This window comes from Puma concolor, chromosome C2 (assembly GCF_028749965.1).
Source record: "Puma concolor isolate L17-30 chromosome C2, mPumCon1.1.hap2, whole genome shotgun sequence".
In the NCBI taxonomy this organism is placed as follows: Eukaryota; Metazoa; Chordata; class Mammalia; order Carnivora; family Felidae; genus Puma; species Puma concolor.
The window spans coordinates 71,300,797-71,327,512 of record NC_141675.1 but is presented as its reverse complement, the minus strand read 5'-3'; the positions used below and the strand labels follow the sequence as shown (position 1 = coordinate 71,327,512).

Here is a 26,716-nt window from a genome sequence, read left to right as displayed (position 1 = left end):
CATATATAAATTCTCAACTGTAATAAAATACTTCCATTGCTGAGAATGGGAAATGCACAGCTCTAATTTTAGTCCTGAAGTTTAGACACTTTAAGCACAAGTATCTAGCAGGCTCTTGTAACCAAAGGTTTGAAGAGGTTCAAAGGCATTTTAAAAACAAAAACATTGGGTTTAAGCAGGCAGTAACATACCCAGTGTGTGATCCTTCCTGTCTTTTGATTTCATTTATCTTATCCACTTCCCCTCAGTGGACCATACATTTCGTATTCTTTAGAATTCAAAGATCTTTCTTCTAGGAGATGTATCCCATTTGCCATTGTATTGTCCCTTTCCTCACACCTGACTCACCCTTGAGTTTCTGTGTTCAATACTTCGTGTTGTTCATGGCTTTAAGGTGAAGATACATATGCTGTAGAGGAAGATGATAAAGTGGAAACAGTATTGGTCTTAAATCTGACTCTGGATCTGGTCCCAGAAAGCTACTTGACAGTGGGCAAGGTATTAAATCTTTTAGGGCCTCTTTTTATAGATAAGTAAACAGGTTGAGGTTGATAATGTCTAAGCTTTCATCACCCTAGGATTCTGCTGGTCATAAGCTATTCTTGTAGAGTTCTCAGTATTGCATGTCCTGTTTCCAGCATTCTTAGACAAGGCAGCACCTTAGACAGCATCTGATCAAATCGAGTAATTTTACATACTCGGAAATTGATAGATTAAATGGTTAGACACAACAGGGTAGATTTTGGGCTTTTTCATAGAAGGCAAGTGACTTCAAAATAAATATCATTAGTCACTAACAAATCAAAGGAATGATTGAGTAAAGGGAATGAATGCTAACTGGTATTGGTTAAAAAGAGATTTTCTGGATTGCTCTGAGTTTGAAAATCATATCTCCTCAGCCCAAACTGATACATTGCATTTACATTTTAGTTTGCTAAAATATCCATAAAACATTACAAATCCTACTCTAATTTTTGAACTAAAACAATAGGGTAAGCTTGGGTCATGAAGAGAAGGGAATATGGATTTCAGACACTCCAAAGTGCTGGCCATACACTATAAAAGATGCATGCTTCTGGTTTACGCTGTGTCTCCTCAGGTTTAATGGCCTCTCCTCAGCCTGCTTCTGTGTTGGATATTATTTCAGTTAGCCTGTCTGTGGCATAGTCTTCTGTATTTGGGAATGAATTTCATAATTTCTCTCGATCATATCTGACTTCACCTGTCTCGTCTCCATGCTACTCTCACACTCCCCTCTAGCTGCTTGTCCACCCTATGGTTTAATTTTCTATGGTGGTGCTTATGCTTAGCAAGGAACAGCACTCCCATTGGCTGGTCCCAGAAAGGGCAGGGATGGCAGGGAGGAGGGCATGCTAAGGATATAGTGAGAGGAAAAGAGCCAGAAACAAGATGCCCTCGAGGGAGAGAATTGTGCCAACCTGTAGTTGTTGGGTTAGCCTGATGGGCTTCTCCAGAAAAAGGCTTGCCATGGTCACCTTGGAATGGCTCTGGGTTTCCTCGATGTGAGAACTCTGGTTCTCGGGCTTTGAACTCTTTTTGCAAGCACTCTTTCCTTTCAGACCAATATATGTATGATGTCAGTTTCATTTGCCAGCCTCTGATTTTGTTTTGTCCTAGGCATGACATTTTCAAAGGTCTCTGTACATAGAATTAAGGTGCTTAAACCTGCAGTAGAATTTCCAATCTACAATAGGATCACCACCGCACAGAACACGCCATGATGCCAGCACTGCATCCAGTTCCTTCTCTCATCATTCACCTAAAGCGCCTTCTCCGAGGTCACCACACTTCCTTGTTTCTAAAGCCAGTGGATGTGGTGACCCTCTCTTGTTTGCCCTCTCTGCATTTGTAGATCACTCCCTCCTGGAAATGCTCTGTATTTGGTGCATTTCTCGGGCAGTTCTGGTTGCCTCTTTCTGACCATTTTGGACTTTTTTTTTTTTTTTTTTTTTTTTTTGCTTTCTTTGTGCTCATACCTCAGATTATCATTTTAATTTCTTTCAGCATTTTGTTCTTGGGATTCTCTTTTTATCTACATGCTCTCTCTGGGCCATGTTTACAGCTTCAGTCTCTGTCTCTGTGCTTATGCTGTACCTTCCCAGGACCTTAGCCTGTGTCTCCAGCCTATTTTGCTATTCCTTTTAGCTCTTGAACAACCTATATTTGACCACCAACTTTACAAACCTTTGCTACAACATCTATTCCGTTATTACTTCTACTTATGTAACTCATAAGCAACACCCTCAAGACCCAAATGCCTTTTTCTGCCCCAGATCTGCTCCTCTTTTTCCCCTGGCTCAGGAAGTACATGATCCTCCCGCTCCATGTTCTCAACAGCTCGTTGCCTTGATAAGCAGTTAGTCACAGAACTGTCAGTTCTACAGTTTCCATACCTGCCTATCACCACGCCTACCGCTGGTCCAGGCTGCAATCATTTCTTACCATAAGAGCCACTTTCTAGGGTGATGTGCCAATTGCCAATTCCACTGTATTTTATATATTACTAGTTCTCAGAATGCGGTTCCCCCAGACCAGCTGCAACAGCATCACCGGGGAGCTTGTTTGAGCTGCAGATTCTCCAGAGCTAAAACATCAGAAACTCTGGGGGTGGGTCCAGCTGTCTGTGCTTTAATAAGCCCTCCACGTGGCTATGGTGCTCACTGAAGTGTGAGAACTTCACCAACCTCATGGCCTGATTCACTTCATGATTATCCTACTTGAGCTACTTACCCACTATGTCGGCCTCTCTCCTGCCACAGGGCCTTTGTATATGGTGCTTCCTCTTCCTGAAACCCACTCCTCCTCTTTACTTGGCCGAGTCCTCCTTACCTCTCAGGCTCTACTTAGATACCACTTCCACCAGAATTCTATCAGGGTCTTGGCCTAAATGTCCCATGGCACTCTGTGGCAACATCTATTTTTCATTGTCCTTTTTACCATAATTGCTGGTCACTTGCCTGGCACATCCTCTAGAAACTCCCTGAGGATTTGCACCATGTTTGTTCTATTCGCTAAAGCTCTCTTAGCAACCAGGATCGTTCCAAGTGCATAGTCGGTGATCCACAAAAAAGATTTTTGGACAAATGATTCTGGTTTGAACCCTGGATCTCTGTGGCTTCATTCTGCACTATAGTTACAGGTTGTACCTACTCCAGGTTGCCCATCTCTTCAGACTCCCCAAACCTGCACTTTACCCTGTGTTCCAGGCCTCTGCCATATCAGCCAAGGCATCTGAGCTGGTGAACAGGGTGTTATCCTCAATCCATCCTTCTTACATCCTCCTCCCTCCAACCACATCAAAACAGTCAGTAAGCCTCTTGAGGAAAAAGTATGCAGAACCCTGTTATTAATTATAGAGACATCTAATAATTCAGTCTGGCAGAAACCCTTCAAGTCAGCCACTCTCTTCTCCATTCTTTGCCAAGACTACTCAAGGTGGGCAGGCAATTACTGACCAGATATTTGCATAATAGCTTTCCCTTTGTTGCCTTTGTTCTTATCTGGCCCCAACTAATTGCTTGAGAGTGCCACTATTACTTCTCCACTTGTTCTGATAGGAAGCTTCTCTACTGATGTGTAAAATTTAGGCAACTTGCTTTTCAAAGCACAGTGCAGAATTTACTGGTGGTGCTATCAATTTTAGAATAACGGAGGAAGAGACAAGGCCCCCAGGCAAAATAGAATGAGGACACTTTCTGTATATTTTCTTTACTCTGTGACTTAAAATGAGGGCCTACTGAGAAAAGGCTAGGAAAATAATGCAGTTTTTCACTTTTCTGTAATCCTTATAGCAGCTTTCCTTCTGAGTCAGCTGTGGACAGGGACATTCATTGACCCGAAGTTTATGCTATCCAAGGAGTTTTGTGTTACTTTAACACAACCCAGAACCTTCTCGCACCAACTCCAACTCCACAATCACTAAAGAGTAGCAGGGGGTAGGGAGACCCAGAGACCTGGACACAATCACCTACTTCACCTTTCTTTTCTTTTCCTGCTACTGCCTCTCTATTCCTGGCATTTCTGCTCTGTGGTCTGTTCTCTCTGTCTCTCTCTCTCTCTAGCAACAGATTCCTCCCCAATTAACTTCTCTAAATAAATTCTTATGCAGAACTCTATTTTATAAAATAGACAAAGTTGCTTTTTATAAGGGTGTGGAGATTTCACTTACTAAAAGTCAATGTATTCCTCAAAAAATTAAAAATAGAAATACCATATGATCCAGCAATCCTACTTCAGAGCATATATCCCAAAGAATTGAGAGCAGGGTCCTGAAGAGAGATTTGTGCACCCTGGTTGACTGCAGCCCTATTCATAGTAGCCAAGAGGTGGAAGCCAGACAAATGTTTGTCAATAGATGAATGGATAAACAACACGTGGAATGACCTAGAATGGATTATTATTCAACCTCAAAAAGGAAGGAAATTCTAACACATGCTACAATATGGATAGGACATTATGTTAAGTGAAATAAGCTAGCCACAAGAAGAAAAATACTGTATGATACTACTTATATGAAGTATCTATAGTAGTCAAATTCACGGAACAGAAAGAATGGGGGCAACTAGGAGCTGGGGGTAGCAGGTAATAGGAAGTTACTGTTTAATGGGAATAGAGTTTCAATTGCAAAATGAAAAAGTTCTGAGATTGGTTGCAAAAAATGAGAATATACTTAACACTACTGGACTGTACATTTAAAAAAGGTTAAGATGGTAATTTTCATTGTATGTATTTTGCCACAATTTTTCAAAAAGTAAATGCATAAGAAAAAAAAGTCAATGTACGAGACTGAGTTTGAGAAACACAGATATTTGAACTCTGGGGTCTTGGGTGGCCATTCATTCTTAACATTCAATGTATGTTCCGTTTTGATTGTATGATATTAAAAAAAAATACTATCACCTGGTGACTCTCCCTACCCACCTTTTAAAACAACTTGCCTTATAATTCCAGGCTATTCACTAATTAAAGATCTCAGGAGGATACAGAATTAAATTTGAAACATAATTTCACCCATTGTTATGTTTAAATTTGATTTATGTCACGTTGGAGTTTTTGTCAATTATTCTTTTAACAGTAATTAAAGAAATGTTTTTTTAAAAAATTGAAAGCAAATGTTTTATAACCTTTGCAAAAACTCCATAAACCCTAGAATTTTGGTGAACCACAGTTTGAACACTACTGCTCCAACAGACTGTTAGTTTTTATCTAGTTTCCACCTCTCTCCAATTCTCCACACATCTGCTAGACTTATCTTTCTAAAACACAGAAGTGACCTTGACATTTCTCTGCTTAAACATTCTTGGCATAACTTCATCCCTCTAGTGTTGTGCTCAGCCCCAGCTGTACCTGGATATCATTGAAAAATGCCACTTCAGGACCTTCCCAAACCAAATAAATTGAATCTCTTAGGATGGATCTGAGTATATTTTAGAAGCTCCTCAAGTGTGATGTGCAACCAGAATTTAGAACAACTGACTTAGAAGAAAGTGGATACACTCCTTAACATTGCCTGACAAGATTCTGAGAATCTTATCTTTCCCCAATTATGCTTAACTTCAACATAGCCCTGCACATCTTGGATCACATGAGGTTCCCTGGGCACATGCACACTCTAATCCCTTCTTCCTTCTCGGGCTGCTCCCTGTGACTCTGGCCTTTTCCATTCTATCCCTGACAGATTGGTGTTCCACCTTGTAAAACACAGCTCAAGTATCACTAATTTCATGTTGGTTTCTTCCTTCCCCTACCCTTTCCTCTGTCTCTCAACTGATCAATGAATGAACTCTACTGCAACTAAAGCTTTTTCTTTTGATCTCTCCCTTGCTAAATGTTTGGCTTATTGTTGATGTGTATCCCTTGGATAAGTTTCCTTACCAGAATGAATGAATGAATGAACAAATGAATAAGTAGAACATCTAACAGATTTCTAAAAAGCCTGTTCACTTTACCTTTATATACAAGCTCAAATTCTGTAGTGCTTTACAGACTTATCATTATCTATATTTTGCATCTCAGAAAAGTGTTGCTGTGTAGTTATCTCTTGGCTCAAACCCAGAGTCCTCTATGAATCCAAAGCTCATCTCACCAGACCCTCTTCTGCCTGGAGCAGTTTCCGGGGTTCAGATGGAGACAGGGGAGCTAAAAGGTCAGGTAATGTGAGTTCAAGATTGTGTACTCCGTAGAGATTTTTGGGGCTGGTGTTAGACTCCAATGAGAAACTTACACTTCATCTGTTATTCTGTATTTTTCTAGATTCCTTGTCAAACTATCCTTATAGTTTTCTAGTTTCTAGTTTTTCTAGATTCCTTATCAAACTATCCACCTTCCAAAAGCTTAAAAATCTGATTTCTTGTTAAGGCTTCATGATTTACTTTCCATATCTTTTCTTCTGTCCCCAGAATTTAAAATTGGAAATATTGCAGAGCCAACACAAAACAGGGAATTGTGGTCAAGGAGATTATTAAAAGGGTCAGTTTTTTACTAGTAAAGCTTGGTCAGAGGGGGAAAGATGAAAGTCAGTGTCAAAATACCTTGCCCATAACCATGAAAAACACTCCTCATGGCAGTCTGGAAAATGAAGCGTGGATGGCACATCAGTCAAAATTATTTATGCGAAATTACTGACATGGTGGTACTCGAGCACCTCCAAGATTTCTGCTTCAGGAGTCTTATGCAATTCATGGTGAATGCTGTGTTTGTTGTATCACTATGTTAGTAATGGAAATGACAATGTGACTTTGTCCCCACTTTCATGCTTTGCATTCCAATGTTATCCCAATCGAAATTTTTCCTTTGATTATTCTGTGGGCCTGGCTGTGCAAACTTGGTGTTGTGCACCGTTCATGAGGAATGAAGCTGAGGAGAGGCAAGTGGCTTTTAGATGCCAGAACACTTACAAGTGAGCTTTACTTTTTCCAGTACTGTGTCTTATGGGTCATTTTCTCTGTCATAGTGATGATATTGGAAACAAACTTTAAACTAGACACTAATGAAATGGTTATTGAGCTTCACCTTGTATATCTTTGTACCTATTAACATCACAATCCACATAACATTCCAAAGTGCTCTGCAGTCATAATTGATTCAGCAAGGCAATGATTTCCAACTGGCCAAGGAGCTCCTTTATGATGTGATAAAAATCCATTATAGGCAACAGGCATAAGAATGTCAGCTTGTGACCTAAACTCTTCCCCATGGTGCCTGTTTAGGGCAGGTAGCCTGAGACTGTGTGACTAACCCTGTTCCTTTATGAGTGCCAAGTGTCCACAGGATGTCTGGCACTGTGTAGAAAATACTGGCAGGCACACCTGTGGAGCCTAAGCCTCAGGTTGGAAACTCCACTGACCCTCTTCTCTCTAGCCATAAGCCACATAGAAACCTTGATCTGAAGCAAACAATGGAGTAGATGTGTTAACTGGAAGAGGTTCTCTTATAAATCACATCTTTTGATTTTGGTGCAGATTTATGGGAGCTGTTTGAGAAACAGATTTGGAGCCTGATACGAAATTGGATCTTTTGTCTTTTAGACACATAGAAGTTCTTTTCAATCTGGCTGTTGTTGAAGGTATCTGATTCATTCCTGGACTTCAGTAGTTCTAACAAGGTTTTGACAATCTCCAGGGGGGTGGTGGCAGGGGGGCAAGAGGAAAGAGGATGGGAGAAGAGCATGTAATATTTTCAGGGATCTTGTAAGGGAGAAATGAGAAGCAATTAACCTCATCAAGAAGGAAAAAACAGACCATACTTTAATTTGCGTTGATGTTTTCTCCTGGAGAGTGGGACAGCGTCATGATGAGGGGAGGTGGTGGTGCAGAATTAAGAAAAGAGCTTGGACTTTGGAATAATACAGACTTGAGTTCCTATCTCAATTCTTCCAGTTATTTTCGGCTGTGTGACCATTGGAGTTTGGTCATGTAATTCTGAGTTTGTTTCCTCATTTGTAAAATAGAAAGTGTCTTTCTGGTTAGAATTATTGTATAGTTTAGTTAACATGGGGAAAGGCCAAGTGTGTAGCAAGTGTAAAATCAATGCGCTTTGTTCTTATTCTGCACTGTTGTTGAGGAGAGGTTATTAAAATGGATAATCTGCAACTGGATGCAGGCGAGTGTGTGGGTAGGACTCAGAAACTTAGTTCATAAAGGGAAGGTGTCCAAGATGGGAGGCTAATAATGGAGCAATGTCAAATCTGAGTGGGAAGCAAATGTATGCCTCAACATCTGAGGGTACAAATCCAAGCAAAAAAGTGGCAAGGTTTGACCAGAGGGTGAGGTAGTTTAGTGGAAGGCGGGTCCAGACACATTTTCAGGCACATTTTTCTCTCCCATGGTGCTGTTTTGGAAGGCCCAAGTTTCCATGCCTGAGGGTGGTTCTGGAGATTATTTAACCCAGATCTGAGACATACATAGTGTTGCTGACCTGCTGGATGGTATCCAGTAAGGACCATTTATGTTTAGTCTTCACAATGAGATGGAAAAGGACACCTGCTTATCATCCTGTGAAAGTTTTATTGGCCTGCAGTTAAATCTGGGGCAGACCTCAGGCTCCTCAGGGAGGTGACCTACAGAGTGGTGTGGGTACTTGTTGGATTACCAGGTTGACCCATTTTTCAACTCAAGTAAATGACTTTACCTCTTTGGCCCTAGTTTCTTCAAATTTAAAAAGAGGATAATAATTCCCACCTGCCTAGTTATATGGATTTATGAGGTTCAGATTCAAACAGAGATAATGTATGATAACACTTATAACTGTAAACTGTAAAAACTGATACAGATTATGAACTATAAACCATCATGTAAGAATATGAGAAGTTTTTAATGTGCCCAAACATGTCTTTTGGGTGTGATACCCATCTAAAACTCAACACCTCATCATAGAGATGCATTGATCTTTGTTTCTTTTTTGCAAACATATGACCACTAAGGTATAGAATTAAAAGACTCAGTAATTCCATATTCAAACAGATAATTGTGTTCACCACACCTATAATGAATAGTCTAATAAATAATTCCACTACTTCTATGTCTTGGAAATGAGAATCTCCAACAAGTTTTCCATAAGAGAAAAAAATAAATGAAATCTCTTGAATGATACTGATATGAGACTTTTGTATTATTTACTTTACTCTGCAAGTTGGTATCTCACTCAGTATAATTAATTATCCATTCATCTCACTTTAATAATTAAAAAAAATTTATTAGAGAGGCAGAGGGGGAAGGAGAGAAAATCTTAAGCAGGCTCCATGTTCAGGGCAAAGCCTAACTCGGAGCTTGATCTCACGACTATGAGATCATGACCTAAGCCAAAATAAAAAATTGGACACTTAACTGACTGAGCCACCCAGGTGCCCTGCATCTCACTTTTTAAAGTGTTTTTATGTGTTAACATTCCTCTTTTATTTTTTTAATGTTTTTTTTTATTTCTGAGAGAGAGAGCGTGAACGAGGTGGGGGGTGGGGGGTGGCACAGATAGAGGGAGACAGAATCCGAAGCAGGCTCCAGGCTCTGAGGTGTGAGAACAGAGCCCAGTGTGGGGCTTGAACTCGCGAAATGTGAGATCATGACCTGAGCCGAAGTCAGATGCTCAACCAACAGAGACACCCAGGCACCCCAACATTCCTCTTTTATATCTATACTCACTTATAAATAATGCCTACAATTGACAACTTACATATTAATTTCTCTAGATGCACCCTCTTCCTTGAAGTCTAGACTCCTATATCCCACCTCCTACAATACATCCCCACTTGTGTGTCTAATAGCCATCTCACAATCAACATCTCTAAGACTGCTACCATCCCCTGCAAATGTACTCTTTTTGCTATATCTCAATAAATGGCTACTCCATTTTTCCAGTTTCTCTGATTTCATGCTTGGAGGTCTTCCTTGATTTTATCTTTTGTCACACTCTACATGAATTCATCAGCAAGTCCTGTTGGCTGTGGTTTCCAAATATATTCAGACTGTGGCTACTTTCCACTGTCTCCATTGTTTCCAAACTAATTTCTTGCTCAGATAATTTCTTCCTAATTAATCTCCCTGCTTCTGTTCTTCTCATGCTTTCCTGCTTCCACAGACCATTCTCACCATAGCAGCCAAAGTGAATTCTATGTTGAAGTACAAAATACATCACGCTACTCATTTGCTATGATCTTTCCACTACATTCCATCTAATTTGAATGTAGGGTCCTACATAATGTGCCCTATTTTCTGCCTCCCACCCTATCTCCTAATATGTTTTTCCTTGTTCACTTTGCTCTTGCCTCAGTGGCCTCTCTGCTATTGATCAAACATTTCACGCATGTTGGGTACATAAGGAAGGAGGGGGAAGGGCATCCCAGGAGAGAACAGCAACTTCAAAGTCTTGGTCCTCAAAGAACTTAGTATTATTGGAATTTCAGTGCCCCTGGGGGTGAGCCTATATGAAGATATAGGCTTAGCCAGGTAATCAGTGGTTTGGTATGCAATGTCCAAGAGGTTAGACTTTTTCCCAATAGGTAATGGGTAGCCCATAAAGAGTTTTAGGCAGAAGAGTGATATAATAAGAGTTGTATTGTAGGAATTTAGAGTGAAAGATGTACTGAAAGTGGGCACCTGTGGGGAGTATATGGCAATGGCCCAGATAAGGAATTTTTTTTTTTTAGTAAAAATTTTTAAAAAATATTTATTTTTGAGAGAGAGCGCACCAGGGGAGAGGCAGAGAGAGAGGGAGACACAGATCTGAATGAAGCAAGATATAGGCTCTGAGCTGTCAGCACAGAGCCTGACACAGGGCTCAAACTCATGTACCATGAGATCTTGACCTGAGCTGAAGTAGGATGCTTAACCAACTGAGCCACCCACGTGTCCCCAGACAAGGGATGTTAAAGGCCCAATCTATGGTAGGTACAAGATGATCAAGAGTATTTCAGGAAGTAGAACTTGACACACTATAGACATTAAATAACCATGGGTTAAAAAATAATAATAATAAGCTTTGTCTAAAAATCAATAGAAGTTTGTCATCAATTGGTTTTCAGAGTAGATATTAATGCAAAAAATTCAGATCAATGACTCAAAAAACTACTTGGAAATCAGTTTAGGGACCTTAACTTAATTCAACAAAAAAGCAGACTCATAAAGGACCAAGTCATGTTTTTTTGAAACTGTGTTCTCTGGCTAGACTCTATAGTATATTTAATTATGGATTTCGAGACAAATCTCATTCAATTGCCCCTCTAGGAGGAACTGAGTCAGGTGATATATGACTTTTTATTGGTTTGCTTATTTTATCAGACACTTTTTTCATTTCTGGTACTTGTTCCCAGATGTATCATTTGCCATCTCACACATCATAAATATGTACATAAATATTTTAAAAGTTTCTGTTTTTCCAGGTTGAATATGTGCCATTTAATGGATATTAGCTCTAACCGAAAAGTACCTAAGGTAATAAACTGCTCTGGCCTTTAAGCTTAAGTTAACCCAAATAACATCAGGAATAGCACGTTTGAGTTGGCAGAGACCTTAGAGATCATCTACAACACTCCCACCCCCACCCCAGAGACCCTGTTGTCCATATGTCATTTAAAAGGAAAACAGAAATTGAGTGGCAAGGAGACTTGCCAAACCTCATAACTGCGGTGGACAATGATTTGGAACACAGGAATGAGGTTTTCTGAGGCCATATTATAGCAAAGGAGTCACACACACATAATAAAAGGAATTTTGTATGCACTAGAAGGCCTGGAGAACATGCTAACAATATAGGCCCTTCTTGTAAGATTCTGATTCAATAGAAATCTTTGCTTTTCAAAAATACCTCCCTGCCATGATGCTGGTAGAGCTGGTCTGTGTACTACAGTTTGAAAGTGACTTAAACAAAATATGTAGGCACAGACATATACACCATCTAGGATTATGATATTACCCAGATTCTAGACTGATCGATACTACTTTATAAAAAATATCTACTAACATCTATTGTTATGGAAAATGCACATAGACTATCACGGGGCTCTTTGTGGCTGATGCCAACATAACATGATAATTGCAAATCTAGCTGTCCCTTTACAGCAATTTCAGTATCAAGCTCTCCTAATTTTGCTGTATTTCAAATATGTGTCATTCCTTAAAAGAGTCTAAGATAAACACTGAATAATGTCCATGTCCTCAATGAACCTGTGTCTTCAGGAACTAGATGTGATTCCTTCTTTGGGGGAGGCAGAGGCTGGGCAGTATGAACTTTGTGTGCCACCTAGGACTCTTGGTTTTCCAGAGTCTGAAATAATGTGGTCAAACTATGACTTCGGAAATGCTTGTATGAAGACTGAGTGGAAGATCGCCAATGTGTAACTTGAACATGATCTATAGGTGCGGGTGTGATTGAGATAATTCAGACCCTCCATGAATATTGCCGGTAAAAGCAATAAGCCCCATGCCCACCCCCCCCTCCCAAAAAAAAGGCCTGTGGAAAACAATGTATACTACAGACATGAGAAAGATGTAGTCTTTTGGGTTCACATGAAATACACAAACTTGAACCGGGTTATTACAGAAAAATTGCATAGAACTGAAACAGACTTTAGGAATCATCTAATTTGGTGACTCCTCCCCCGCCCCCCGCCAAAAAAAAAAAATTGTAGCTACAGACTTTTTTTTTTTTTCAAACAAAGTTTTATATAGAACCCCCAGATATAAAAAGATAAAGGCAGAGCCATTCTGAATGAAGCCAGGGTGCAGGGAAAGGCTGGCCTGATCTTCCCAAGCTGCTGGCAGTCAGACTGGATATCCTACATCAGAGCCCTGGGGCCTCAACATTAAAGCACTATTTGAGTCCATGCCTTCTTTTTTTGAGAGCAGTGAGGGACCAAGGTTAGGGATTTGCCCATAGCAGGAAGGGGTGGAGCCAGATTTTAACTCACCCAGTCTCTTTGTGCTCCTAAGAAGTGCTAAGTGCTGCTTTCTGCCCTGGGTTTCTTTAGGGAACTGGTCTAAAACAAGGAAGATAGGAGTGCTCCCTCCCCAAGAAGGTCTGTGGTTGAGAAGCCATAAGCTCCTCATTTATGCATACCCTGAAGCTCCCTGGGTAGAGTTTATGGTTCTACAACAAGAATGAACTTTGGAAAAGGGAAAAACAGTAAAAACCTGGTGATCCTTGCAATTTGAAGACAAGGGTTGTGAAACATCACAGTCAGCTCTTCCTTTAGGCAGATCCGTACCTATGTTGACCCCTCAAATGAATTTTTATTGATTTTAGCATTGCATATTGATGGTATGTGGGAAGTTTGAGATTTTTCCTCTAGCAGTTCTCAGGTGTGTGGGACTAACTGTAAGAGGATGGGAATTACTTTAATTAAAGACCCCTCAGAGGGGGTTTGTGAGACATTAGTTTCTTCTCCATTCTCGAATGTACCATGTTTTGTAAGTTACCTCTACAAAATCCCGTAGCAATTTGCTGTCAGTCACTAATCTTAGGCTGTTTTTCAGTGCTCATGCAACATCACCCAACACATTGAAATAAAGTTAGTAGACTTGCCTTTTTTCCCCTTCAATTAGAGACTAGGAAATTTGCCTGTTCAGGGGAAAAAGAGTGCACTAGTTCTGTTCCAAAACTATAAGTGTAGTATGCTGTTAACTCTACAGTTGACCTTTGAACAACATGGGTTTGAACTGCACAGGTCCAATTCTACATAGCTTTTATTTTATTTTTTTAAAATAAAAACAGTACATCACTATAAATGTATTTTCTCTTATGATTTTCTTAACATTTTCTTTAGCTTTATTGTAAGAATACTGTATATATACATATGACATGCAAAGTATGTGTTAATTGCTTGTGTTAGTGGTGAGGCTTCTGATCAACAGTAGGCTATTAGTAGTTAAATTTTTAGGGAATCCAAATATATATGTGGATTTTCAACTGCATGGGGCCAAGGGGGTTGGTACCCCTAACTCCTGAGTTGTTCAAGGAACAATTTTATTTTAAAAAGTGCTTAAAGTATTAGATGAAAGTAGGGTGATTGAAGCATTGGAATCAGACTCTGCAAACTGTTTTAACCAATTGTAAGCTGTGTGACTCTGGCAAGCAACTCAATTACTCTGTGCCTTAATTTCAACTATAGATAGGAGATAATAATAGTGCCTATTCTGTAGTGTTGTTGTGAGGCTTAAACAAGGTAACATATAAAGCTCTTGGTGAAGTGTCTGGCACATAGAAAATTCTCAGTAAATGGTCAGCTATTATTCTGAATAGTGGGACAATGGGTGACTTTCTTCCTTAATTCTGCCCCCCCCCCCCCGTAATTCAATGCAATTATATGGTATGGTATGACAGAAAAAAAATCATAAGTACAAAACAAAAAGTTTCCATTTTTGAAAAATGCAAAAATTTGAAAGTTCCTTCCTTTCCCAAATTCAATGTCAACCAAACTGATGCTTAGTTTTTAAATGTAATAGTGTTTATGAAGAGGAGAAAAAAACGAATGGAGCAAACGGACAGGTAAAATTGTCCCACCCAATCTTCTTGAAAATATCCCTTCACCCCCTTTCCTCTCAACTGCCCCTTTGTCTCTATGACCTTCTAGCACCAAACAAGAGAGGGAAGTAGGAAAGAGAGGGAACAATGAGAAAGGTGATGTGTACTTTTTGGTTAAACACTCCCAAGGTTTGAATCTAAGAGGATGGCATTTTAATCTCAAGCCAACCCTCCTCTCTCATTGTCACACTTGCGGGGTGCCAGTCTGCCAGTCGCTTTTAGTATATTATTGACATGGAAGCAGATCTGACTTGATCGCACCTCTTTGTAGATTTAGATAAAAAGATCATTCAAAATACTGTAGCTCCTAATGAACAACTTAATGTGTTAGGACTTTCTTCGTGCGTCTTGCTTTAGGGAATGGCCTGAGACCAGGCTTTTACCTCACCCTGCCACTCCAATTAACCAGGATAATTTATGGAATGGCCACTCCAGGCCCAGGTTATAAAACTGAATTGAAGGGGTCCCTGCCTTTCCAGGAGGCTTCACACAGTCCTTTTTCAGATGTGAATGGTCCTGATGGGGATCGCTGAATGAAGGCCATGGGCTGAGTTCCCAGGGTGTGATGTGGGGTCTGTGGGCGGGGGATTTCTGGGGGCTGTAGACGGGGCATCCAGTTAGATTGACACAGGCTTCAATGTTTGAATGTGGGCTCAGGCAGAACCAAGTGTGCTGGCAAAGTTGAATGGTTTTTAGTGCTTCTATCAGAAATCTGGGGTCTGGAAACCTGCTGTTGACCTGCTGTTGGCTTGGATGGTGAAAGCTGAGCAGTTGCAGCGTTGGAGTAAAAACCTATTACATGTGTTTATAAAAAACTTATATTTTAGGGGCGCCTGGGTGGCGCAGTCGGTTAAGCGTCCGACTTCAGCCAGGTCACGATCTCGCGGTCCGTGAGTTCGAGCCCCGCGTCGGGCTCTGGGCTGATGGCCCGGAGCCTGGAGCCTGCTTCCGATTCTGTGTCTCCCTCTCTCTCTGCCCCTTCCCCGTTCATGCTCTGTCTCTCTCTATCCCAAAAATAAATAAACGTTGAAAAAAAAAAATTTAAAAAACTTATATTTTAAATCATTTTCTTCTCATTTTTTTAATTTTAATTTTAAATTTTTTAAAAAAAATTAATGTTTATTTAAGAGACAGAGAGAAACAGAGCACGAGTGGGTGAAGGACAGAGAGAGAAGGAAACACAGAATCCTAAGTAGGCTCCAGGCTCTGAGCTGTAAGGACAGAGCCTGAGGTGGGGCCCGAACCTGCGAAAAGCAAGGTTTTCGAACCACGAAGAGCAAGATCATGACCTGAGCCGAAGTCAGATGCTTAACCAACCCGGATCATTTTCTTTTTAGATAAACTTGCCTTTATTTTTATAAAGGGCCTTTTTTTTTTTTAAGGCTATAGAAAATGGTTAGAGAACAGAACAAAACAACCTAATGCGTAGTTAGTGTTTAGAGCCTGAGGGGAATCACTTTATTTGCATAGGTCTGTTTGGCCACTTAGTTGTGTGACCTGAACAGTTATTAGTTGTTGAGCACTTCCTAGGTGCCAGACCCTACGCTGCATGTTTTATCGCCGTTATCTCATAAATTACTCACCGGAGTCCTTTGCATAGACCCTCATGTTTTCTCCATGAGGAGCCTGAGGCTGAGAGTAGTGCGGTAATTGCTTAGGGGCCTAGAAGTAGTACGATGATGTTGGGGGCAGCTCAGCCTCCGCGTCTTCAAACATGAAATGAAAATCATAATAGCTGCCTTCTAGGCTGCTCATCAGGAATAAATGAAGATACGCACATATAAATCATGTGTAAACTATATGACATGTAAATTAAAAAATGAAAAATTATATGTAGATACACATATATGTGTATGTATCTGGTACCTAATAAACATTTAATAAATGGCATTATTTTAACAGAAGTCTCCTTTCTACAAAGACCAAGTTGCTTTCGTAGAGGAATGTGTGGTGAGCAGTGAACAAAGAAGCTTTCATCTGGGGTCGGCTAACACACTCCTAGGGTCGGTTTAGTTACTGTCTGTCACCTCCCTGAGCAGCTTCCTGGAAGTCCTTTCTCTCTTCCATTAGTGAAATGAATTATTCACTGATAGGAAACTTCTGCTTTTACCTCAGGTGATGGTGGCAGGGATTTTAACCTCTCCTTCAGCTCCTTGTTAGAACGAGACCCTCTTCTATCTGTGTGCCTTTTTTTTTTTTTTGCTAGGCTATGAGCTCCTGAAAGGCAGGGACTGAATCTGGTGAAGACTACATTCCTTGGCTCCTGCAGGTGTTCTGTTCCTTGCCATTTCCTAGTGGCAGAGTCACCTGGACCCTCAGACAGAAAGGATCCTTGGAGAATCTAGTCAACCCACAGAATTCTGTTTATTGAGAAAGAAAGATCCTTGGATTCCAGGATTCTGTCTTCCATTCTGTATTTCCCAGCACTTCCCAGGCCTTAGCTTAGCCTGGGATAATCCATCGCTATTAGAAAATTTATTAGAGGTTATTTATTAAAAATGGTTAAATGAAGATTTTTCCCTAGTAGAAAAATGTGGTACAAAAACTTAAGAAGTTAACACCCAGATGATAATAGTAGAGGAACAGAAAAATAGACCCATGGAGTAGAAGAGGGTGCAAATTATGTCCTCTATACCATCTACTATGCTTATATGATAAATGTGGCGTTGTAAATCAGGAAAGGGAGAGGAGACTATCAGACCTGTTTGGAGAAAAAGACAAAGAATATTCCTCTGACATCATCCGAAACAAATTCCAGATTGATTAATACTCTAAACATAAAAAACTATGTTGTCCTAGAAAAGGTATAAAGGAATAATATTTTAATTTTGACATCAAAGCTGGAAACCATAAGGGAAAAGATTGGCATATTTGACTGCAAAAAAAAAAATAAAACTATGCCACAAAATACATGTAAATGCAAAAAAAAACATACTCAACATGTTGGCAATGGTTACCTTTTGTGAAAGTAACACAGAGGACATGTCATATATTATTTGGGCTACTAGAAAAACGTTAAATAGAAAAATGTTTAGAGAAAATATATTTGTGTTTGGCTATGGATCTATCTGAAAAAAAAAATATGGTAGGTTTTTCACTACACAATTTTACCCTGTATCAGTCTTATTTCTTTCATTAGTAGACAGTAGTTTTTCATCTTTCTTTTCATGTGCTTCTAAAAAAGCCCCCGCCCCCTACCCCTTTCTCATCTTCTGAGAAAGGTTGTAATCAATCAGAAATTGATTTTTAAAAACCCAGATTTTTTTAAAGATGAAATAAAATGTTGGCTAAAATAGTCCATCCTCAATCTGTTTGACCTGTTACCACAATTACTTCTTCCCCCTGTCCCATCCCCGTCCATTGGCATATCATAAAATTCTCTTTTAATTTGGATCTTTGCTGGTATTTGCAGTTGGAAATTATTTCTACCCCTCTGGGCAGGAGAAAGCCTGGGTTGGAGGAAACTTAGTTCCATCTAGTCAAATCCCCCATTCCAAACTTGAGTTCCCTTCCCCAAACCCCTCTTGGTCCATGAATGTGCCTATGCCAGCTGCCTTAGTCCGAATGAGGCAGAGGGCACACAGCAGAGAAACAGTGAGAAGGGGAGCTGTGGCAGTCCTTAGACCCTAAAATCTGAAGAAGTTTTATATACTGCTCTCCCATATAGAGAAAAAAAAAATCAATTAAAGATGGTTGTATAGGAGCGCCTGGGTGGCGCAGTCGGTTAAGCGTCCGACTTCAGCCAGGTCACCATCTTGCGGCCTGTGGGTTCGAGCCCCGCATCAGGCTCTGGGCTGATGGCTCGGAGCCTGGAGCCTGTTTCCGATTCTGTGTCTCCCTCTGTCTCTGCCCCTCCCCCGTTCATGCTCTGTCTCTCTCTGTCCCAAAAATAAATAAACATTGAAAAAAAAAAATTAAAAAAAAAAAAAAAAGGATGGTTGTATAAAAGGTTTTACTTGCTGGATAGATCTTCTGTTCCACCATACACACTAAGTAATAAACGTACATGAAAGTGTCGGAGCATTTATGAGAATGAATCATTCCTAAATTATCAGCTCACATTATCATATAAACGATCACTTTCGTTTTCTCTCCCAATAGTGCTATAATCGCTAATAAAGCAGTTTATACATGTTTTAAGCGAGACTACAGCGTCCCAGAAAACTAGTATCCTATTGCTTTAATACTAAAAATGCAAAATTATTCAGGCAGCTTCCATCAGATGCCTGAGTGTCTGGATCAAGTCCCAGTCAGTCTACCCTACATCTGTAAGGAGAACAAGTCAGACTGAACCCTGAATACAGAACTGTAGGAAGTGTCCCCGGCTTGGCATATTTAAAGACCCAGATCACGATGCTACTGCTGGAATCTGTTCCCAGTCTCAGCCACTCTCCTCTTCCCATCCCTAAAAAACTCCTCCTCCAAGAATTTGGGTCTCCAGAAGAGAAAATAAGTGGAAAATAATGATCCTACCTTTGATGCATGGTGGCCATGATATGGGCAATTAAAAAGAAGTTCTCTAGTCTAGTGAAAAGGATGGCTAATATAATAGTTTGGACTTAAGTGATGCAGATTGGCTCTGTGGAAAAAAAAAAAAATGACCCTGAGGGGGGAAAACAGACCTTTATAAATTTCATCATACATCATGTGGAACAAAAGAGCCATTGAAACTGGTGTTTGAACAAGTGTATTATGAGGATGCTGTTTTCAATAAGTTCTGCCAAAATCTTAAAACCACAAGCACTTTCAGAGCTGATAATTGCCTGGAGAGATAATCTACTTTCTGTTCACTGAAATCTAAGTGAAGGAAAGAGGATCCTGTCCAGAGAGTTTTAATTGGCTTGAAAGCCTTAATCAGATGATGAATTTTCCTCTGCAGACCCTTTCTTAGTCTGTCAAGAAGAGTTCCTGCTGCTAAATCTGAAAATGTTGGCCGACAAACATTCCTTAATAGAAGTAAGAACATTGTAGATAGGTGCACACAAATACAATATATACACAATGGCTCTGTCTCAGATGGTTTCTGTTTGTTTTTTGAGGAGGTTGGAGGGGGAGGATTGCAACTTTTGACAGTGGAAAAGAGCAGGTGTAATAATCAGTTTGTCTTTCTGTCGAGTACATTTGAGTGGGTCCTGCTTACTTGATATTAATACAGTAGAAATCTGACCATTGGTCCCAAATCAGGAAATAGGGATTTAAAAAAAAAAAAAATACAGACTTTGGTTCTTGGAGAGCGAAGGAGGGAGAGAGAATGTGTGAGAGACTGAGCAGGCTCTCCCCTGTAACATCAGAACAACTATTGCCTGGGGCAAAGTACTCTGCATTGTCTACCACTAAGCCTCACCAATTTATCTTGGCCTATCAATGTAAAAATCCTCTACTACTCCAGCCTTGGACCAATTTTTCATTATTGTTCAGGGATTTCTATGGTGGACAGTGGGCTACTATTGGAGCCACTAAACTTGTCTTTTGGTTGGGATGTTAATATCCTGAGCTATCCCTTTCATCGTCTTCTTAAGGCAGAAGTGCTAACCCCATCAGCTAGGACAACCTGTTGGCTTAGCTGCCTTTTGTTTTGTGTGCATCTCCTTTGTTAGTTCCCTTGCAGAAGTTGGACATCACAAAGATAACACTGTTTTTGGTAAAATAAGTCATTTCGACCCAGGTTTTCCTGGCTGCTGGGGGCAGGCAGTTTAGTCTGGAGCTTCACATACCCCAGGTTTCTACTCTCCTCCTGCTATTGTATCACTTTCAGGCACGAAAACAGATAATTTTAATACTATGGAGTGCAGTGAACAGTCTGCTATGGTAACAAAAAGAAAGGAGCCACTGACTCTGCCCAGGTTCTTCCATTGTATTTCAGTGCTTCCGAATTTTCTGAGTGCTTTTATGTGCATCATCTTATTTGTTCCTCAAAATAGCACTGAAGAGAGGAGAGCAGATATTATGCCCACTCTTATGATTGAGAGTTCTGTGCCTCAGAAAGGTTAGGTAACTTTCCAGGATCACATAGCTGCTAAATTTAAGCCTCAAGAAGGAAATTTATCTTCTGCTTCCAAATTCTAGCCTCTTGAGGTCATTCTGGTGAGAGATCTGATCAAAGGCAAACTGTGGGGCGCCTGGGTGGCTCAGTTGCTTAAGCGTCCAACTTTGGCTTGGGTGCTGATCTTGTGGTTTGTGAGTTTGAGCCGCACGTCAGGCTCTGTGCTGACGGCTCAGAGTCTGGAGCCTGCTTTGGATTCTGTGTCGGCCTCTCTCTCTCTCTGCCCCTCTCCTGCTCATGCTCTCTTGCTCTCAAAAATGAAGAAACTTAAACAATTTTTAAAAAATAAAAAAAGGCAAATTGTTATTGTTTTGATATTTTGTGAATCAGTCATATTGGAAAATAATAGTTCAAATTTCTGACTGGACAAATTTCTGACATCATCTCCAACTACTGAATTAAATAATATTTTTGATAAATTCCTAGCCAAAGAGAGACTGAAACTTACCATTATTGTTACTTTTTTATATTTACATAATTTAATTCTGGTTTAGATGAGAAAATAATGTTTAGCCAATGATTAGTATAAAATTAGGCAAAGAATATAATGTAATTGCTTATGTTATTTTGTGAAATATACATAGCAAATGGGTCATATTTAAACAGCCAATTACCTGTAAGTATATAATAGCAATTTTTAGAATAACTTTTTTATTTCTGAAACATGCATTTTAATATGTCTTAATATATCTAAGGTAGCCATTTTATCCACCATGTAAATAATGTGCACTTTAAGACCGTTCATGTTCTGAACTTCATACTGAGCTTCAATATTATATCAAACTCAAAGTACATTATGTCTTTTTCCTCCTATAATCAATTGGACATATAGAAAATTATGCCACCTTGAAAGAGGACTAAGTTCATTAAGTTCTTATTTTGTGCTCCAGAGTTTACATACAGCATCTGTTTTAATCATAAACTTTACCATTGAGGAGCTGAGCTTCAGAAAAGTTAAATAATTTGCTTATAGCCACTCAACTATTTATGGTAAAAAAATATTTAATCCAGGTCCTTTCTCTGCATCACATTGCTTCCCAAGAGAAATTATTGTTTACTTCTTATAAATGTGAATATAAACCAACTCATATGAAAAGTCCTATTCTGGAAGGGCTAAAGGACGGATGCAGAAAAAAATATTATTCTGCAGAGGAAAGCTCAACATAAATTAACTGGTGAGGGGAAATTAGTGATGGATGTGGGAAAAGATCTGTCAAAAAAAGTGACCTATTGAACAATTTCTACCGGTATTCGTAAAGATAGATAAGCCATGATCTGGTAATTACATGATCATGCTTATAATAAAAAAACAATTAAAATATTTTAGTCATGCTACTTACCTGTTTTTTTTTTTTTTTAATTTTTTTTTTTCAACATTTATTTATATTTTTGGGACAGAGAGAGACAGAGCATGAACGGGGGAGGGGCAGAGAGAGAGGAAGACACAGAATCGGAAACAGGCTCCAGGCTCCGAGCCATCAGCCCAGAGCCTGACGCGGGGCTCGAACTCACGGACTGCGAGATCGTGACCTGGCTGAAGTCGGACGCTTAACCGACTGCGCCACCCAGGCGCCCCGTACTTACCTGTTTTTATATGAGTTTATGATGATGTAAAATGGTGGCATTACCTGAGAATGTAACCTGTAAATTGAGGAAAAATTTCTGACAAAAATTATATTTTTATGAGATACTGGTGTGGAAATTACAGTGCACTTAGGCTAAATAAATGGTAAAGTGAAGGCACTTTTGATTTTAAATAATGTTTCTAACAGGGATAACATAAATATATGCATATAAAGTTTTTTTTCCCAGTGAAGTTTAGTCTTGGTAACGTTCTCTCCATTGACTACCATGTGTATATATTGTAAACATTTTTGGATTACTCACAGTTTTTAACAAGTGGGATTGATCGATGTCTACCTGGCTTGGGATTCATTGTCCTTTCCTTCTCTCTACTTGATAATAGTAAGGCCATTATCCCTTATATCTAAAACTACCTTTACACCCCTATCAACAATCCTGTGGAGTGGGAATCCTACCTGATTAACCTAATATATCACTGGGTAGTCACTTTATTATCTTGGTTTGTGCTTCTATATATTTGTAAGTTGATTCTTCATAGCTCCTTAATAGCTAGTATATATATTTTAAACTTGATAAGTTAATTTTGAACTTGGTTGGGAGGAGGACTGGTATAATTAACTTAGCAGTCTTGGTGTAATTTTCTTATGGTATTATGATATAACTCACTACTGACCACACTACTGACTATACTCCTCCACTCATGGGGTATCACCTCCTTCTGTAACCACCCAGCTCAAATTAGCATCTCTTCACCCACCCCACTCCTGGTCATTCTTATTATACATTTTAATACTTCCATAGCATTTATCACCAACTGAATCGATCTTGCCTATTTTCTTACTTTTATTTCCAACTAGAATAAAAGCATCATGAGGACAGAGACTTAAATTGTTTACATTGTATCAAATACGTAAAACAATGGGAGATTGAAGAATAAATGTATGAAAGAGGAGAACTAAATGGTCACCTTTGAATCCTGTTCCTTTCCCCCTGACCAAAACTGATTGGACAATGGTTGGAACCTGACTCAAAGGTGAGGTGGAATTCTTAAGCTCTACAGGGATATCTGAATGGACTGGTATGGAAAAGATGCATATTCTCTCTCTCTCTCTTCTCTCTCTTCTCTCTCTCTCTCTCTCTCTCTCTCTCTCTATATATATATACATATATATATGTGTGTGTGTGTATATGTGTGTATATACACACATATACACACACACACACACACACACACACACACACATACATACACGGACAAGTAGAAGATGAAGGGAAATGCTCACAAAGCAGAGAGAGAAAAGATATGTATGGGAGAAAGAAAGCTCACGTGGTTAGAGAAGCCCTGTAAAGAGCTAAATTAAAGTGATGGAGACAAGGAGTGAAAAGGCACAAGCCCTACTGATCAGGTCCTCAGTGCTATCTGGATTTCCAAATAAGCTTCTGCTTCCAGATCTTCCTCCAGGAGGACCGGCTTTGTCTGGCATCTCTCCTTGTCTAGGGTATGATGTGTTTCCTTGGTCCCTGTGCCCTTAGTAGACCTCTGTTTTTACATCTAAAAGTGCTTGATCCAAATTTCCTTCTTGATGTCTGATTTAGAGTGCAACATGTTCCGTTCTGCTCTTGGAAAAAGAAAAAAAAAAAAAAAACATCTAATGATGGAACAGGATTTTACAGTTTATGGAGTGCTTTAATGTGTATTTTGCTATTTTTTCCTGACAGCAACTCCTCTCCATGAAGTGGTTCTTGATTTCCTCTAGGTGGGAAATTTCTCTCTTCAGTACTTTGTTACCACTTTGATCTCATTCTCAGCATGCATCACAGTCTTTATTTGTGTAAATGCTTTACCTTTGCTACTAGGTACTAAGCATCTAGAAGGCAGAGACTACGTCCTGTTTATTTCATCCCTCACAGTGTTTAGTATCCTGCCTCATATAATATTGTTGCTAAATAAAATCTTTGTTCAAATATTGATCTGTTTTTAAAACTGACTATAAATCCATTCCATGATCTCTGATTGCACTTAAGTATTCTAATGATTTAGATCTTAAATTATAAACTTTGGAGTAGTTATTTTAAATATTTATTTCCTCAAATATATTTATATATAAATATTTTCTCAAATATTTATATTTATGACTCTGTATTATAATCCATAGAGTCCACAACAATTTCTGGAAAATATCCCATAAGAATTGCCATATCGGTTTTTAAATAAATGATCAAAAAAGAACATTTAGAACATGTATTATAAAATTAGTAAACTTAGTTCCAGACAAATTTATTTTAGTTAATCCAAGCCTTTGTCTAGATTTTTGTTCTTCAAAATTATAACTTCTCAGACTATGCATGAGGTTCTTCAGATTTGGTGATTGCTTTTCCTACTATGTAAGTGGTATTCTGAGGACTGAGTCTGGGGTGAATAAGGTTATCATCCATGGGATCCACATTTGTCTCAAAAATCCTAGGATTTCCCTTTGGTTTCATCCTATTTTATTTTTAAATATTCAGAACTGAAGAGGGGGGAATAAAAGCAAACCAACAACAAAAATGCACAAGATTACAATTTTTGCTCAAGGGCAATAATGATAGCACCAGAATTTTGCATAAGATAAATAAATCTCCCCTTCTGTTCTTACTAGGTACAATGTTCTAAACAACTATATTATTATATGCTGAGGTCCTATGTTTGATATCCTTAGTACTTTTACATGAATATTAGTTAAAATAGGATATAGGAAGGACAAGATAAGATAAGGTGTTTGGATGGTTCTGCCCTTGAAAAAAAAAATCGGTGAATATCTGTTTCCTTAGCTACTCTGTTAAATGGGGTATTTACACATTCTTTAATCATTCACTAAACACTTACTGAGCACCTGCTGTATCTTTCTATGTACTGTGCTAGGAACAGGAGCAATAAGATAAAACGTGGAAGAAGACACACAAACAACCGACTATAAAATCCTATGGTAGGTGCCAAAGTAGAACTTAATAGTTTTCTATAATTGAGATATGCACCAAAAAAAAAAAAAAAAAAAAAAAAAAAAAAAGAGAGAGAGAGAGAAGGAAGGAAGTGGAAAAAAAAAGCATTATCAACCCTGCTTTTGTAAAGGAGTGGGAGGATTGCTCAAGGAATTTTATGGACACATGCTTGAACTAAGTTTCAGATAGAAAAGGCATATAAGACCTTTTAGAAAGAAGGGACATTATAGGCAAAGGCATGATAATGTACAATGATATGGGCTATACTGGGTAACTGCACAGTTGTTCAATTACCTGGAAAGAGAAAGGAGAGTGTTGGGGAAGGAGTTTGGAGAGGGAAGGAAACTTAGCTAATGAATGGCTTATAAAGCCATTCTGAGAAATTTATCGTTTATTGTGGGGGTAGTAGGGAGCAATAGTAGAGAGGGGTTAAGAATGTAATAGGGGGCACCTGGGTGGCTCAGTTGGTTAAGCATCTGACTTCAGCTCAGGCATGATCTTATGGTTTGTGGGTTTGAGCCCAATATTGGGCTCTGTGCTGACAGTTCAGAGCCTGGAACCTGCTTTGGATTCTGTGTCTCCCTCTGTCTCTGCCCCCCTCCTCCCGCTCCCATTCATGCTCTGTCCCTATCTCACTCTCAAAAATAAATAAACATTAAAAAATTTACAAAAAAGAATGTAATAGCAAGGCTGGAGTTTAACTATGTAAAATATAATTGGTTGGGGGAGTAAGGCTGGGCTAGTGAAATAATTTCTCAAGTTGATACACGTCAGAGCATTTGAAAACAGCAATTGCAAGTGAAATAATATTTTGCTATCAATTGCTATTATTATTCACATGCAGTTTTAAAGTTCAGAAAGTATTGGCTAAAACAAGTTTAAGCACATGGTTAAATACCATTCCAGAAAGCACATTAATGCCTACCTCTCTAGCTGCCTATTTATTCCTTATTTCAGAAGAAAATAAAGATGCATTGTAGAGCACATGAACAAAAGGGAAAAGAGAGGCAAGCAGATTATCTACCTTCACAGAAGAGGTGTTTTCAATATGTGCATCCATAGGTACATGAGGAATAGTGGTCAGAGGAACTGAGCCTGAGACCCAGTTCTAACACACGTTAGCCGTATGACTTTGAAAAGTTAATTGACTTCTCTGATCCTCACTTAGCTCATCCTTAAAATGGGGTAAGAAATTCCTGCCTTGACTATCTTATAAAGTAACTGTCAGCATCTGTTGATGGGGAGCCTGGGTGGCTCAGTTGATTGAGTGTCTGACTTCAGCTCAGGTCATGATCTCACTGCTTGTGGGTTCGAACCCTGCGTCGGGCTCTGTGCTGACAGCTCAGAGCCTGGAGCCTGCTTTGGATTCTGTGTCCTGCTCTCTCTCTGCCCCTCCCTCGCTCATGCTCTGTCTCTCTCCCAAGAATAAATAAAGAATCTGTGTTTTTTATTTTTTTAAATAAAAAAAAAGAATCTGTTGAGATAATATTGTAAGTACGAAAGTATTTAATTTGTACATATTTTCAAAACAAGGAATCCTGAGGGATATACCAATAGCAAGAGATCATAAATCATTAT

The 26,716-nt window shown here is 39.3% G+C and overlaps 1 protein-coding gene across 3 annotated transcripts in view; it reads right to left on the bottom strand.

Annotated features, from left to right (window-relative positions):
• Positions 1-26,716, bottom strand: part of KCNMB2 (potassium calcium-activated channel subfamily M regulatory beta subunit 2) — a 236,473-nt gene that overhangs the window by 171,996 nt on the left and 37,761 nt on the right. The window contains exon 1 of one of the 3 annotated variants that reach the window (XM_086674760.1): positions 19,006-20,933. The exons of the other annotated variants lie outside the window; for them this stretch is intronic. Within the exon in view, the coding sequence (XP_086530886.1) occupies positions 19,006-19,025 (20 nt within the window). The 5' untranslated portion in view covers positions 19,026-20,933. Of the gene's footprint in view, positions 1-19,005; positions 20,934-26,716 lie in introns of those variants that run through there. 3 annotated transcript variants of the gene reach the window in all.